At 40.9% G+C, this 17230-nt stretch overlaps 1 protein-coding gene across 2 annotated transcripts in view; it reads left to right on the forward strand.

Annotated features, from left to right (window-relative positions):
* The first annotated feature begins 12370 nt into the window (after window positions 1-12370).
* The window catches only part of EED (embryonic ectoderm development), a 75432-nt gene continuing 70572 nt past the window's right edge, over window positions 12371-17230 (forward strand). The window contains exons 1-2 of one of the 2 annotated variants that reach the window (XM_033948678.1): window positions 12371-13200; window positions 16028-16180. In XM_033948678.1, the coding sequence (XP_033804569.1) occupies window positions 13102-13200; window positions 16028-16180 (252 nt within the window). In that variant the 5' untranslated portion in view covers window positions 12371-13101. Of the gene's footprint in view, window positions 13201-13365; window positions 13533-16027; window positions 16181-17230 lie in introns of those variants that run through there. The other variant, XM_033948677.1, reaches the window with a different exon arrangement.

Genomic DNA, 17230 nt, shown 5'->3' on the forward strand with positions numbered 1-17230 from the left:
TGCTTGCGGAATAGTTGGAGAGAGCCCAGGTTCCGCAGCGGGATGGTAAGGTCATTCCAGAGACCTGTGATTTTGAAGAGAAGAGATTTTCTCAGTTTACCTGCATAGAAAATACCGTGTAGAGAGGGGAAGGATAGTTTATATCTTTGGTCGGGTCTGGTGGAGTCAGGACTCGAGTTAAAGGATAGTGGGATTAGGGGAGGAAGGATGCCATAGAAACATAGAAACATAGAAGATGACGGCAGAAAAGGGCTACAGACCATCAAGTCTGCCCACTCTGCTTACCCACCCCCTGTCTATGCCCTAATGACCCAATTTCCTTATCTTGACCCTCGTAGGGATCCCACATGGGTATTCCATTTATTCTTAAAGTCTGGCACGCTGTCTGCCTCGATCACCTGCACTGGAAGCTTGTTCCAATGATCAACCACTCTCTCTGTGAAGAAATACTTTCTGGTGTCGCCATGAAATTTTCCGCCCCTGAGTTTGAGCGGGTGCCCTCTTGTGGCCGAGGGTCCCTTGAGAAAGAAAATATCATCTTCCACTTCGACACGTCCCGTGAGGTACTTAAATGTTTCGATCATTTCTCTCCTCTCCCTACGTTCCTCAAGAGTGTAGAGCTGCAATTTGTTCAGTCTCTCTTCGTACGAGAGACCCTTGAGCCCCGAGATCATCCTGGTGGCCGTCCGTTGAACCGATTCAATTCTGCGCACATCTTTACTGTAATGTGGCCTCCAGAATTGCACACAGTACTCCAGATGAGGTCTCACCATGGCCCTGTACAACGGCATTATGACTTCAGGCTTTCGGCTGACGAAACTTCTATTGATACAACCCAATATCTGCCTTGCCTTAGATGAAGCCTTCTCCACTTGATTGGCAGTTTTCATGTCTGCACTGATGATTACTCCTAAATCTCGTTCTGCTGAAGTCCTAGTTAAAGTTTCTCCGTTCAAGAAGTACGTCCTGCATGGATTTCCGCTTCCGAGGTGCATGACCTTACATTTCTTAGCATTGAAGCCTAGCTGCCAGGTTGAGGACCAACTTTCCAATGTAAGCAGGTCCTGCGCCATATAATTCTGTAAACTGCATTCACTTACTATATTACATAGTTTGGCGTCATCGGCGAATAGTGTTATTTTACCTTGAAGCCCTTGAGTCAGATCCCCTATGAATATGTTGAAAAGGAGTGGACCCAGGACCGAGCCCTGCGGCACTCCACTGGTCACTTCCGATGTTTTAGAGAGGGTACCATTAACCACCACCCTCTGAAGTCTGCCACTCAGCCAATCACTGACCCATGCAGTTAGTGTCTCTCCTAACCCCATCGATTCCATCTTGCTTAGCAGCCTGCGGTGTGGGACACTGTCAAAAGCTTTACTGAAGTCCAGGTACACGACGTCCAAAGACTCTCCCAAGTCCAACTTTCTTGTTACCCAGTCAAAGAAGCTGATGAGATTGGATTGGCAGGACCTACCCTTGGTGAATCCATGCTGACTGGGATCCCGAAGATTCCCTTCATTCAAGATCGTGTCCAATTTGCTTTTAATTAGTGTTTCCATGAGTTTGCACACTATTGATGTGAGACTCACCGGTCTATAATTCGCAGACTCTGCCCTGCAACCCTTTTTATGCAGAGGAACGACATTAGCTAATTTCCAGTCCAGGGGAACTTTCCCCTTACTTAGGGAGAGATTGAATAGCTAAGCCAACGGTTTTGCCAGGACATCGCTCAATTCTCTGAGCACTCTTGGGTGCAAATTGTCTGGTCCCATGGCTTTGTTCACTTTGAGTCTTGCCATTAATTATTTTAAAAGCCAGGCAGGAGCATTTGAAATGGATTCTGGAAATCACTGGGAGGCAGTGAAGATTGGACAGGAGTGGGGAGACATGGTCAGATTTGCGTTTTGCAAAGATCAACTTGGCTGCAGTATTCTGGATATGCTGGAGTCTTTGAAGACTTTTTTTTGTTAGGCATAAGCAAATGGCATTGCAGTAGTCAAGTTTGGAGAGGATGATGGATTGGACGAGGACAGCGAAATGTTTTTGGTGAAAGTAGGATCTTACTTTCCTCAGCATGTGGAGGCTGAAAAAGCATGATTTTGCCAAGGAGTTGAGGTGGTCGTTGAGGGAGAGAGAAGAGTCAATAATGATGCCAAGGACCTTGCTTGAGAACTCAAAGTGTAGAGCTGTGCCTGTGGATAGTGCGAAGAGGGTGGGCAGGTGTTCTAACTTTGGGCCGAGCCAGAGTAATTTTGTTTTTGATTCATTCAGTTTCATCTACTTATCAAATTTTTATCTCCTTTTATACTTAAATCTGCCACTTCCCATCTCCAGCCTCCTATTCCTTTCTGTCTTTCAACATCTCTCTATTACATCATTTCTACCCTCTGTACTCACAATTCTCATGTCTTTTCCACCCCTATTTGGTCTCTCCCATATGGTAAGCCAACACAAAAGAAACAAAAGTTGTGGAATGGATGATCTTGATGCAAAATTTTATTCCAAATTCTTCACATAAAAGGTTGCAGTTCAATAATCCAGAACATTAATATACAGTAAGGATTTTGTAGTGTGGATCCGACACAGGCCATGTTTTGGTCACCAAATACCACCTTCTGGGGTCCAGTGTGATTCAGATTTGGTAGCTTGCGTGATCAGCAATGCTCTCCCATACATATCTGTTTGCTTCATAGCATACTGAATGGATGTGGTTCACATCACATTGGACCCCATAGTTATTAAAGAGTTAGAAAGAAATGTCTATTGTTTTTAACCTGATTTCTACAGTTACCTTAGATTACCCTGTCTGGTAATACCTCATTATTTAATGAAAAGATGACTTTTCATGCCTTCTCTCACTAGATAATACACTTCGTAAAGTAAGACAGTTTGTTCTTGTCTTTAAATGTGTTCTTGTCTTCTGTTTACTGTCAACATAAATGCCAAGTACATATCCACTAGCCAAGTAACTTGTCAGAAATAGTAATCGGCAGATTCAAAATATCTTATAATTGTGAAAATATACATGTACATTTTTTTCTATCAAAAGTCTTCTGGACACTTACATAATTCTTTAGAACTATATAAACCAGAACTTCAAAGTCAATCAGGCTCAGTTATAATAATAAGCACATTACTGTGTGGAATTCTCTGTAGACTTGAGGCAGTTCACATTTGTAGGAAGGATCCAGATGTGAAAATACTCTGTGGTTTGGCTAGACATCTCACTCAATCTTTGGATCAGGCACAATATTACAGGGACGTGGAATTTAGGTTTTCTTTCTAGAAGTGAATCTGAATTCCCAGTAAGCATCTTCTCATTCAAATCTCTTTTTAAACATTAACTATTAAGGGAAAGGGATTGGGACTTGTATACCACCTTTTTGTAGTTATACAACCACACTCAAAGCAGTTTAAATCTTCTCTGGGGGGTTTACTAATAAGTATATAAAACTTAACACAAGATTTAAAGTGAGATTCCATGTGAGAAAAAATTAGACCAGGAATAAATTAGACCAGGAATGTCTAGGTCACGTGTCACATTCATTGGCAGAAACATATATCCAAATCTTTTTCTTGCAATCATGTGACAATAACAGATAAGCTACAGATGTTTTAAGTGGCTCACATTAGCAAACACAGGGCCAGATGTGCTAAAAGATTTTCCTGTTGTGTCCATGAGAAAAATTCTTAGGGCATCTGATTCACAGTTCAGTATTCACACGTGGATTAATAATAGAAAATGCAATTTTATGTAAGTGAGATTAAAAAGTACAACATTATAGTCTCATATGAGTTTGACATAAGTACTGATATAAAATGCAATAGAAAATAGTACACATAGTAAATTTAATTGCTGATGTAATTTAATGAGTAATTGCGTGGTCTTAGTTCTTGTAGAAGGACATCTCTTCCACCTCAGAGACCAACAGGAGATTATGCTCTCATAACGCAAACTCTCAAAAGATTGGTCATAGGATTAATTCTGTTCAATAATTCTGTATGTGATATTGCAGGGAGGTTAGCATGGAAAGTATGTCATTTTCTAGATGAACCTAAGATATGTCATGGGGTTGACATGCCAGATAAAGTAGAAAACATAAAGAATAAGTAATTTCAGGAATGGGCAAATGTTTTAGCGACTACGACTGGGAAAAAATGCAGAGGCATGGTTTAGAGTCCAGCGATCCAAAACAGCAATAAATAATGGGGATAAGATCATGTATAACCTGCCTAATCAAAAAAAACCCTCTTATTTATGCATCAAATATTAATTATAAGAGAGAAAAAAAAAGATCTCAGAAACCGGCTCAGATATTGAATGAAATAAAACCTCTGAGACTTATTGGTTACCAATTTCTATCACTGACCTTTAAAAACTCTCTCTTTTTTTATGTGATACTAGTGTAGTGACTCAAAACTTAAAGTGCCCTTTCAGTGATAGGAAGAAGCACAAAAATGACATTGTGACCATGAAGATGGTTTACAAGTGGTTTGAATGAATTCATAATGGTTATGAATCGGTTAAAGATGTGAAGAGATCTGGACATCCTTCAGCATTAAAAACCCAAGAAAATGTTGAACGAGTAAGCGACATGATTTGATCAATCAGACAACTGACTATTAAGGAAATGTCTGAGGATCTGAACATCTCTTATGTGTGTAGAAAACGACCTGAGAAATGGACAGACAGTTTCATCCTCCATCATGACAATGCTCTGTGTTAAACATCGCTTTTGGTACAGCAATTTCTGACAAATAAAAACATTAAAGTGTGTCCTCATCCACCTTATTCACCGAATCTGGCACTGTGTGACCTCTGGCTCTTCCTCAAAGTCAAAATGACCACGAAAGGCAAACATTTTGAATCGATTCAGAATATCGAGGCAGCCACAACAGTGCAGCTAAAGAAACTCATGAAAGAGGACTTCTAGAACTGTTTCAGAAAGTGGCAAGAACAATGGGATAAGTGTGTTCGAAGCGAGGGGGAGTATATTGAGGGTGATTAATGGCAATGTGTCTTTTACTGTAATAAATATTGTTTCTATTTAAACATTCACCACATTTTTTGATCACACCTTGTATATACATATACTTTCGGAGAAAGCTAAATATTGTTTTCTGATTCTTCCATTTTTTAAGCCTTGTTGATATTTATATATTTCTACTGTAGATTTATTTCTCAGCATGCTGCCTGTAAATCCTACTCTGTGCATGTTTAGTAAATGTAGAATATCACACCATTCAAACTGCCTCCTTCCTTCTCTTCTCCAAATGAAAAACAGAGACAACACAGCTACACAAATCCTCCCTAACTGTATCCCCCCCTAGCTGGCTCTCTTGTCTATTTCGCTTGTAAGCTCTTTCAAACAGGGACTGTCTCCTTTGTGACTCTGTTCAGTGCTGTGTACGTCTGGTAACACTCTAGAAATAATGGTAGTAGTAGTAGTTCACACATATGAATGAAGAAGATGGGAAGAATTACATGAATTATGCTCTGCATGCTTTTCCACTGGTTAGAAGTGTATTTTTAGTCATTGGATTTATCACTTAATCATTCTCATAGGAGCCAGATCCGTGGGTGATTGAGCATCCCCCAATACTGAACAAATTCTTTGACTATGTCCAGGGAGAGGTAATTTCCATTGGGTTTAGCAGACCCAATCATTTTGAAAAGTTGGCTCCTATGGTTGTTCTAACATATAGGGTCCCATTTACATAAGTAGTTTTAATTGAAAATGTATTCTTAAGTATCAGTTTAGGTAGGTAGACAAGACATATAAACATTTGTGCCTTCCATCCAACTTGTTTCTTGTTACTGCCCCATGTCAGTCTCTAACTTAACGATGATACTAAATCACTACCCAATTTCCTGATTCCTACCACTGACGGACAAGATTAAACGCAACTGCAAGGGAAGCAATGCAGTTATTGTGGGTGACATCAATTATCCGGGGATAGCCTGGAACCTAGGCTGTGGTAGGGAGACCAAGTTCTGGATGCTGTAGGCAATTGCTTCCTGGAACAACTTGTCAAGGAAAATACGAGAGGAAATACAATTCTGGACTTCATTTTAAATGGACTATGAGGCGCAAGGTGTAGAAGTAGAAGGGACGCTGGGAAGCAGTGATCACAATATGATCCACTTCAACCTTGACACGGGGTCAAAACATCGATCCAGAACAACAGCCATGGCACTGAACTTACGAAAAGGGAATTACGAAGGGATGAGACTCATGGTGGGGAAGAAGATTAAGAAGAGGATAAGCACTGTAAAAATGCTAGAGCAAGCATGGTCCCTTTTTAAGGACACAGTCACCGAAGCGCAAAATCTATATATACCTCTTAACAAGGGATCCAAGAGGAAAAAGAACAAGGAACCGATGTGGCTCACTGTAGCGGTGAAGGAAGCGATCAGAGACAAGAAGACTTTGTTTAAGGAATGGAAAAGGTCAAAAACAGATGAAAACTGGAAAAAGCGCAAACAACATCAAAGCAGGTGCCATAAGGCGGTAAGAGGGACCAAAAGAGACTATGAGGAAAAAATATCCAATGAGGCAAAAAACTTCAAGCCATTCTTTCAATATATTAAAGGGAAACGACCTGCAAAGGAAGCGGTGGGGCCGTTAGATGACAATGGAATAAAGGAGGACAAAGCCATCACCAACAAACTGAATACATTTTTTGCGTCTGTATTTACCAAAGTGGATATACACAACATACTGGAAGCCGACAGGCTATACGCAGGAAACAAAGATGGGAAACTGACAGGGTTGACGGTTAGTCTAGAAAAGGTATGCAGGCAGATTGATAGGCTTAAGAATGATAAATCCCCAGGACTGGATGGCATCCATCTAAGGGTAATCAAGGAACTGAAAGGGGCTATAGCTGAACTGCTTCAACTACTAGCCAATCTGTCAATCAAATCGGGAAGGATTCCGGAAGACTGGAAGGTGGCGAATGTTACGCTGATTTTCAAGAAAGGTTTGAGGGGAGATCCGGGAAACTACAGACTGGTGAGTCTGACCTCGGTACTAGGAAAGATGGTAGAGGTGCTGATAAAGGACCACATCATTGATCACCTTGATGGACACGATCTGATGAAGATCAGCTAGCACAGCTTCAGCAAAGGAAGAGCTTGCCTGATGAACTTGCTGCACTTCTTTGAGGGAGTAAAGAGGCAGATCGACAAGGGTGACCTGGTCGACACTGTATATCTGGATTTTTAGAAGGCGTTTGACAAGGTTTTGCATGAATGACTACTTTGAAAAATTGCAAGCCATGGAATCGAGGGTGATGTACTCATGTGGATTAAAAACTGGCTGAAAACAGAGAGTAGGGGTAAATGGACAATACTCGGATTGGAAAAGGGTCACAAGTGAAGTGCCGCAGGGTTTGGTGCTTGAACTCGTGCTCTTCAACATATTTACAAACAATCTGGAAATTGGTACGATGAATGAGGAGATTACATTTGCAGACGATACGAAGTTATTCAGAGTAGTGAAGATGCAGGAGGATTGCGAGGACCTGCAATGTGACATAAACATGTTTGAGAAATGGGCCGTGACATGGCAGATGAGGTTTAACGTGGATAAGTGTAAGGTGATACATGTCAGTAACAAAAACCTTATACACAAATACAGGATGTCTGGTGTGGTGCTTGGTGAGACCCCCCCCCCCCCGGGAAAGAGACTTGAGAGTACTGGTCGACAAGTCAATGAAGCCGTCTGCGCAATGTGTGGCGGCGGCAAAAAGGGCAAACAGAATGCTAGGAATGATTAAGAAGGGGATCATGAACAGATCGGAGAAGGTTATCATGCTGCTGTACCGGGTCATGGTACGCCCTCACCTGGAATACTGTGTCCAGCACTGGTCGCCGTTCATGAAGAAGGACACAGTGCTACTTGAAAGGGTCCATAGTAGAGTGACTTAAATGGTTAAGGGGCTGGAGGAGTTTCCATACAGTGAGACATTAGAGAAACTGGACCTCTTCTCCCTTGAAAAGAGGAGACTGAAAGGGGACATGGTCAAAACGTTCAAGATAATGAAGGGAATAGACTTAGTAGATAAAGACAGGTTGTTTACCCTCTCCAAGGTAGAGAGAACGAGAGGGCACTCTCTAAAGTTAAAAGGGGATAGATTCCGTACAAACGTAAGGAAGTTCTTCTTTACCCAGAGAGTGGTAGAATATTTGAATGCTCTTCCGGAGGCTATTATAGGGGAAAACACCCTCCAGGGATTCAAGACAAAGTTAGACAAGTTCCTGCTGAGCCAGAACATACACAGGTAAGGTTAGTATCAGTTAGGGCACTGGTCTCTGACCTAAGGGCTGCCGTGTGAGCGGACTGCTGGGCACGATGGACCACTGGTCTGACCCAGCAGCAGCAATTCTTATGTTCTTATGTGTTTTTCGTAAATAGAACATTTCAGACACTTTCTCTTAGCTAACCTTAGCTCTCTACCAAACCTCTTACCTGTGGTATAACTAATGATCTAATTTAATCTAATCTAATCCTTAGGATTGTATACCGCATCATCTCCATGTTCGTAGAGCTCGACGCGGTTTACAGTAGGAGAAATAGGAAAGAACTACAACAGAGGGTTAGAGGTAGAAGTGTGAAGAAAATTTAGAGGACTTGGGATGCCAAGATATAAGAGTTTCCTTGATTCCTAAGTTGGAGGGAGACTTACATTTTTTGAGAAAAGCCAGGTTTTCAGATCTTTGCGGAAAACTTGGAGAGAGCTCAAGTTCCGAAGAGGGGAGGTAAGGTTGTTCCAGAGCTCAGTGATTTTGAAGGGGAGGGAGGTCCCTAGCTTTCCTGTGTGGGATATGATTTTATGATATGATTTTATATGAAATAGATTAATTCAAATAAGAAACATTATGTTATTAAAATACATAATGATATATAATGCTGGGAAGAGTTAATTGCTTAATATAAGACCTTCAGTTTACTGGCTTGATGCTTATTTCTGAAACACAAAATTTTATTTTAATTCCAACTTAATCTGATGTTGCTATTCCTTTTGTGTGCTGTGTTTTTCACTATAATTCATGCTTAGGATCCCATTTATTAAGCATTTTCCCATCAACATAAATAGAATACAGCAATTAGAATATTACACTGGTCAACAAGCATTTTGCTACTGGAGTTCTGTCACCTGTACCTTAACAAGGGTCACATGCTGACTCTAAATCTGAAAACAGTTTTCATCTATCACATTCTGGTTTTAAGTTATGCATCAGTTTACGTTTATATAATTTATGTCAATAATGCTACCTTGAAGCGTCGCTATTTTACTGTTTCTGTAACACAATATTGCATTTTAGGACAGCTCATCGATCACATTTAACAGTAAGAAAGTTATACTAAAAAGGCTAACAAATGCACAGATGAAGATGAACCAAAATAAAACTGAGGCCTTGGGAGCGATTAGGAAGGAAAGGTCCGTTTCGAGGTGGCATTGCTCAAACCTAAGGAAGTGGAGGTAAATTTGGGAGGACACATTGAAGTAGATATTTAGCCAGCAGCAGTCAGTATTTTTATGTTCACCACTGGCTGTATTCTCAGATGTTCAATGCCTGGCCACATCCAGGTAGAATGCAAACTCCTCTTACTGATCTACAAGTGCAGTCACTTCACAGCACCTCAATATCTCTCCTCACTTATCTATCACTATACTCCCCCCCCTTCGAATTCCATTCATTGGGCAAGTCCCTCCTAACTGTAACCTTCTCCTCCACTGCCAACTCCAGATTCAGTCCCTTCTATCTTGCTGCACCGTCTGCATGGAATAGACTGTCTGAGTTATTACATAAGAACATAAGAATAGCCTCACTGGGTCACTTAGTCCAGCAATTTTCCATTTTTTCTTTCCATGTTTTTCCAATGGAGTGATAAAAGTGAAAAATTACTGGACTAAGTATATAGCATCGATGGAGAATACCCCAACTTTGTTGGTTGGGCTAAGAACTTTTCAGTGTCCCCTCGCATGTTGTTAATCGGGTTTTCTATTCCACCTTTACCTATTCAGTTCAAGGTTGGATTATATTACAACAGGTTGGATCAGTTACCCATTCAGTAGAGTTGCTAGTACAGCTACTAATACAGTTAGGTCATAGTTACAAATGCATACCCCCTCGTCTCTTAAACTGCACTAGCAGTTTGTAGCACAGAGAGCCGTGCTGCTCCTGACGTTGTTAGGAACTCTAAGAGCGTCGGGAGCGGCGTGGGCCATTCAGTGCAGCTTACTGTGCTAAAAACTGCTATCGCAGTTTTGTAGAAGAGGGGGATAGTCACAAGTTCAAGTGGGTTATCATTGGATCATCGCTATGTCCCAGGAGTTGCATTAGACAGTCTAGAAATATACTTTTACAATGACCATTTCAGTTACTTCAGGGTTAGCTCCTTCACTTGATATAGAAATGCTTTTAAAACTTTTCTGAACCTGAGATAATAGTCACAAGATCGTAGTGTAAGTGGTAGTTGATTTCAGCATTTTGCTAATTGATATTGGCTGAATAAGGTAATTGCCTGATAAACTTTATATTATTGCATGCTGGAAATTTTAAGTGGAAAAGATTTTTGGTGGAATATCCGTTGGAGGCACCCTGGAGTAGGATGACTAACACTGTTGGTAGCTGGGGACCTTGCAGTTATGGGCAGCCTATGTAGTTTCATACAGTAAGGCTGGGGGTGTTCCAATTTCCATAATCCATATATGAGTCTTACTGCTGCATTTTGAACTAGTTGTAGATGCGATAATGATGTTTTAGAGCAATGAACTAGTGTTACATTACAGTAGTCTAGTCAAGATAGGATTATACTTGAATCTTCCAGAGCATAACATACAATGACTACAGCTGTTGCAGACACAGCTGTGAGGTTCTGATGGGGGACATAAGAATAGCCAAACTGGATCAGACCAGTGGTCCATCTAGCCCAGTATCCTGTTTCCAACAGTAGCCAATCCAGGTCACAAGTACTTGGCAGAAACCCAAATAGTATCAACAAACTGCGTATTGCCTATACTTCAAGAACTATATTTGTTGCCAGTGCTGTGGCACACTCACTAGTATACAGGGCACTCCAAGTTTTAGCAATTTCTTCTTATGGCACTGACATTCTACCATATCAAACTTACTGAAATTAAGTAGAGGACATTCACCTGTGTGTCTCCTGCCTTATAGAATACTATACCCTTTGAAGTGCAGCCAGGACTGATTTATTTTTAGGGTTTAGGAAGACGATCAAGCCTGGTTATTTACTCAGGCATTCAGGATGTGAGGTGGGAAAGAGATGTTGAGTTGGCAGTGAGAGGCAGGCCTGAGGAGAGGGGCATGCAGCTGGTACATCGCTCCAGGGCCCATTGAAGCCCAAGAAACATCACGATTGTTAGAAATAAATAATAATATACACACATACATGTGTGTAGAATTTTGTACCGGGGTCCAGATTTTCTCTCTGCGGCCCTGGTGAGAGGGAATGTGTTGTAAGTGCCAGAAATTAAATTATAAAGGAGTATGAAGACAGCACAATGTGCAACCTGGGCAATGTGAACATCATCTCCTACTATACCTTCTACATCTGAGCCCACTATATGGACAACGGCAAATTTGTACTCCTCTCCCAGCATTATTTCCACCACCTTCCAAATCTGAGCCCACCACATACAGGGGCACAAGAAGGGAAAAGCAGGTCTGCTATTGCTTTGTTTCTATTTTGAGGTGTGCTATTGTGGTGTGTTTTTTTCTGTATTTCTGATTATTTACATGAGGTTGTAAAGCATTCTGGGTTCATTTATGAAGAAAGCAGTATATAAAACAAAATGTAAAGAAATTTAATTTCATCAAAGTTTTTTCTTCAGCCACAACCATGTCTCCACTGTTTGACACAAAACATGGAATTTTAAGGTAATGGTTGCATTTTCAGTAGTTATCATACTGGGAAAATGTTTACTTGAAATAGGGTTAATAAGAAATATGGATAGACAATCAAACCAATATACAGCCTTAACAATAGCTTTCATATGAATGCCCATGATAAAACTGGCCAATCAGTGGCTAAGAATGTGCTTTGTGAGCCAATCATCTGGCAAGAGATGAGCTGGAGATCATGTTTAGACACAGATTTTCCAGTTTTACCTTTGACCCTGTTGAAAATGACCACCTTTTTTGGATCATAAATCATTATAATAAGATAAGCACTATGTTCTGAACTCTTCTGGGAAGATAGGATATAAACCCAAATAAATAAATGTAAGCCATGTGCCCAGGACTAGCCCAACCACTAATGTAAATTATATATATAGTGCTTTGACTAGCATGAGCAAATTTGAGCAAATCAGGGGCATTCCTAGAATTTATATGTATAAATTGTACAATAAGGGGGATCTGTACCTAATTTAGGTATGAGGATTTGCACCACATTTCACTTCATTTATAGAATAGCACTGATCATTTTTTTCAGTGTGAGGGAAGGAGTCACAGGTGTAAAAGTTATTACAAAGCACAGTATGTTACTAAATTGCTGCCTAGATCTGTCTGATCATGGATACAGACCATGTAAATAGTTGTTCTGAAACCTTGTCCCAGTTATCTGACCTCTAAGTCTGTGTAAATCAGTGTCCCGCCAACTTTGTCGAGCTGCGGCACACTAAACATAGTGGCCATGGCTCGAGGCATCCAGAAGTGTGCGGATGTTGACATCCGCATGAAGGCCTTCCAGATGGGCCCTGACCTGCCTGTAGGGGAAAGGGGTGCTGGCAGGGAAGATGCACGGAGGGAAAGCAGTCAGCCAGCGCCTTTCCTCCACTCCAGCATGTCGCAGCATACCTGAAATCTCAGGAGGAACACAGTTTGCAATACACTGGCATAAACCATTAATGGTCTGGAAATAATATCCATGTGTGTGGATTACTTTAGTGACTGATAGAGCTGTGCTGAGTATGTGGATTAAAATGCCAGCAGGCCACCTTGCTTTTGCTAGTCTCAGCCCTGATGCAAAATCTTTTAAATAACCCACACTGATGTTGCTGGGAAGCTTGAAGTTACAAGCATGCTTTTGGGCAATCAGATGAAAATTCTACTCAAGTTCTATGTCGAAATTATTGATTGATGGAGGTTGGTTCCTATTTGAAAGCTATGGCTCACTGTGGTTGAGTGGATGGAAGACTACAGGATTGGGGGGTTGTCAGGTAAGTTGAGGTCGGGGCTTGTCTTTCAAACATGACCAGAAAAAGTAGCCTAATTCTGGGGGAACTGTTAGACAATCTAGGGACTGTACTTTTCTTGAAACGTGGGGTTTTGATTTTTTTTTTTGTTTTGTTTTTGTTTCTGCACAGCGACGTAGGCTCTTCGGCATTTTTCGCGACAGTTTTTCGTCGGCCGCCTGGAAGTCTCGCGCTTTACGGCGGCTGCGGGGAAGATGTCCGAGAGTGGAGCCGGGGCGGGAAACGAAATGCCGGCGAAAAAACAGAAGATGAGTAGCGACGAGAATAGTAACCCGGATCTTTCCGGGGACGAGAATGTGAGTGTCGGGCTACGGGGAAAGATGGTTTCTCCCCGGCGAGGCTCAAGAGGTTCAGTGCGGTGAAGGACGCGCGCTTTCTTGGGGGTGAGGGTGCGGTAACAGAGGAAAGTGGATGAGGCCCTTGTTACTTGCTCTTATGTGAGATACTGGGACCCGTCACTGTCTTACGTTATTTTCTGCACGATATTATTAAGGCGAACTTTGGTTGTCATTCATCCCACGCAAAGCTTTGCCCTATATGCATGCTTTTTTTAAAAATTTTGATCATATCATTGGAATACTTATCGCGTTTGTCATTTGTGAAGTCTACGCTGAATGGAAAACGGCTACATTTCGGTGATCGGTAACGTTCTGCATTTATAAAACACAATACAGCCAACTGAAGGACATTTTTGTTGTTGTTTATCTTTCTCTCCGGTTGAATGTCTCTTTTGGGCCATCCCAGTACAGTGTAGGAAGGGCGGGTAGGAAATACCTGAGTCGAACTTCAGAAGATTAGGTGAAAATGTGCCAAAATGCGCAGTGCTAGTGTGTACTATTTGTGTTGTGACATCTTTGGTCAAGGCTGTGTGCAAGATACTTCGACTTGTTGCAGTTGTTGAAGACACGGTAACAGACACAGAAGGGAAGAGGAGTTCACTTAACCGTAGTCAAAAACTTGTAGGCAGTAGGAGCGAACAGGTTACCCCCCCCCCCCCCTTCTTTTTTGTGTGTCAGTTTTTCTTCAGTGGAAATTACTCATTAAATACTCTTCCTATCTTGATTTTAGACAATTGTTAAAGTCTCAACTCTTTGATAGGCTGATATCTTAATGCATTCTGTTTCATTTTTTTTCAATCAAGTTCTTATATTCACCTTGATGCATTTTATCTGTTCTATGTATTACTTCTTTTCCTGCCATGCCGGTATTTTCTGCATTATATTGTAAATGCTTTCTGTCTTTATATGTTTTTTAAGTCCATTATTCTAATTTGTATTTTATCTGTATCCCATGTATTAGCTCACCTTGTTGTGAACCACCTAGAACTTTTTCGGTATGGCGGTATATAAGAATAAATTATTATTAATGGGAAGTGATGGGCCACCTTGGGTGGGGTTGAAAGCAGTGACAGAATTCACTACATAAGAGGAAAAAAAATAGTATAGGGTATTTCCACTTAAGTGAAAAGTAACTGACCTACATAAAAAAGACAGCATGGGGAGTTTGAGGGGGTGGTGGGTAATCTGGACGGATCAGTAGATAACCCCAACAACAAAGGATGGGGGATAGCCTGTACAGAGCGGCAGGTTCAACCATGGCCATTTTTCTGGGCAGACCGGATGGTCTTTAACTGCTGTTGTTTACTATGTGGTCCTTTTACTAAAGCTGTGGCAAAAGTGGCCTTAGTATGCCTCTTACACTAAGGCCACTTGTGCTGTGGCCAGAAAATGGCTGACATTTCCATTTTCCCAATTAATGGCCATAAGCTAATTGGTCAACTTGAGAGGAAAATAAATTGTGGCTATATGCAAGACTGTTATCAGAGCTATAAATTAATAAAGTTGTCTTGTTTTACTGAAGTTTTCACCTTAGTATTTTTTTGTTTAATTTAAATCTAAAAACAATTGTAGAACAAATGTAAGTTGTCATACTGGGACAAAATGAAGGTCTGGTATCCTTGTTCTAACAATGGCCAGTTCAGATCACACTTATCTGGCAAAATCCCAAAGGAGTAAAACAGATTTTATGTTGCTTAAAGTAGGAATAAGCAGTGGATTTTCTCAAGTCCACCTTAATAATAGCTTATAGACTTTTCTTTTTGAAAATTATTCAACCTTTTTTAAACCCTGCTAACTGCTTTCAACACATTCTCTGGCAACAAATTGCAGAATTTAATTACATATAGAGTAGAGTAAAGAAATATTTTCTCTAGTTTATTTTAAATTTATTACTACTTAGAAAGAAAAATTAACTACTGTATATAGGATGTATAATTTTTTTTCTGCTGCTAATTTGGGATTCAGCCATTAATTTTTGTGTTCCATACAAGCATGGACAATAAGACAAATTCATACAGTTGTATAATATCAAGTGCACAGGTACTTGATATTATTGTGAGCCCTGTGATTGTGAGCCCTGTGGGACAGACAGGGAAAACTGCTTGAGTACCTGAATAAATGCATATAAACCGTTCTGAGCTCCCCTGGGAGAACGGTATAGAAAACTGAATAAATAAAAAAATAAAAATACTGTATAATCCAGACTATTTCTGGTTTTATAGTCAGTCCTCAAAAGAAATCCAGTCTTATTTCATTTGAACAGTACCCATGGTTCTTAAAATTACATTTCTTAAGTTGTGTGTCCGGTGTGTGACTTGACTACACTAAGTAAATCAAGATGCACCATATAGAACTAATGGAACCTATTTCTGGGATGTGTATACATGTACATGGGTATAGGTGAATCTTCCTTTCATTCCATCCCTAGCTTAATGATTATGTTTTGTTTGTAGGATGATGCTGTCAGCATTGAAAGTGGTACTAACACTGAACGCCCAGATACGCCCACAAATACCACGAATGCTCCTGGACGCAAAGGCTGGGGCAAGGGAAAATGGAAATCAAAGAAATGCAAATATTCTTTCAAATGTGTGAACAGCCTCAAGGTATGTGCAAATGTCTTGTGTAAACAAGAATGCTTCCCTTTTGAGTTATGGAGCTGATTTATTGCACACACACATCTTTTTCAACTTCCTGTGCTATCACTGTGAACATAACACAGTGATAGCACAGGACGTTGAACACTGTGAACATAACACTAACTTTTTTTCCGGGGGCAATCTATGGCTGATTCCCGCAGACCCGACGAATTCACAACACGAACAAATTAAAATTATGGCGATTGGAGGAATGCCCCCCTCTGACCGCACGGATCGCGAGTGTGCAATCCTGATGCATGCTCAGACCACCTGCTTTCTCCAATAAATAGCTTTTAGCCATAGCAGTGTGACTTTCTTTACTATCCATATTATAGTGCTCATTCCACAATACAAAAGTTTTCAGTAAAAAGCCACATTTTCAATAGCTTATAAAAACCCAAGTAACTTTCCATCGCAATTCAATTGGCAGCTTATTCCACAAGTTAAGTCCATCATAACAGAATGCTCTTTTCCATGTTCCAGTCAATTTACTTTAGCCAATGATGGTAATTAGAACATAAGAACATAAGAACTGCCATCTCCGGATCAGACCTTCGGTCCATCAAGTCCGGCGATCCGCACACGCGGAGGCCCTGCCAGGTGTACACCTGGCGTAATTTATAGTCCACCATATCTTTATATGCCTCTATTAAGGAGATATGCATCTAGTTTGCTCTTGAAGCCTAGGACGGTCGATTCCTCAATAATCTCCTCTGGGAGGGCATTCCAGGCGTCAACCACCCTCTGAGTGAAGCAGAACTTCCTGATATTAGTCCTGAACTTGCCCCCCCTTAGCTTCATTACATGTCCTCTAGTCCGTGTCAAATTGGACAGTGTAAATAATCTTCTCTGCTCTATTTTGTCGATTCCTTTCAGTATTTTGAAGGTCTCGATCATATCCCCACGCAGTCTCCTTTTCTCAAGGGAGAACAATCCTAGTGTTATAAGTCTATCCTCATATTCCAGTCTCTCCATACCCTTCACCAGTTTTGTCGCTCGTCTCTGCACCCTCTCCAG

Source organism: Geotrypetes seraphini, chromosome 6 (assembly GCF_902459505.1).
Source record: "Geotrypetes seraphini chromosome 6, aGeoSer1.1, whole genome shotgun sequence".
NCBI classification, from domain to species: domain Eukaryota; kingdom Metazoa; phylum Chordata; class Amphibia; order Gymnophiona; family Dermophiidae; genus Geotrypetes; species Geotrypetes seraphini.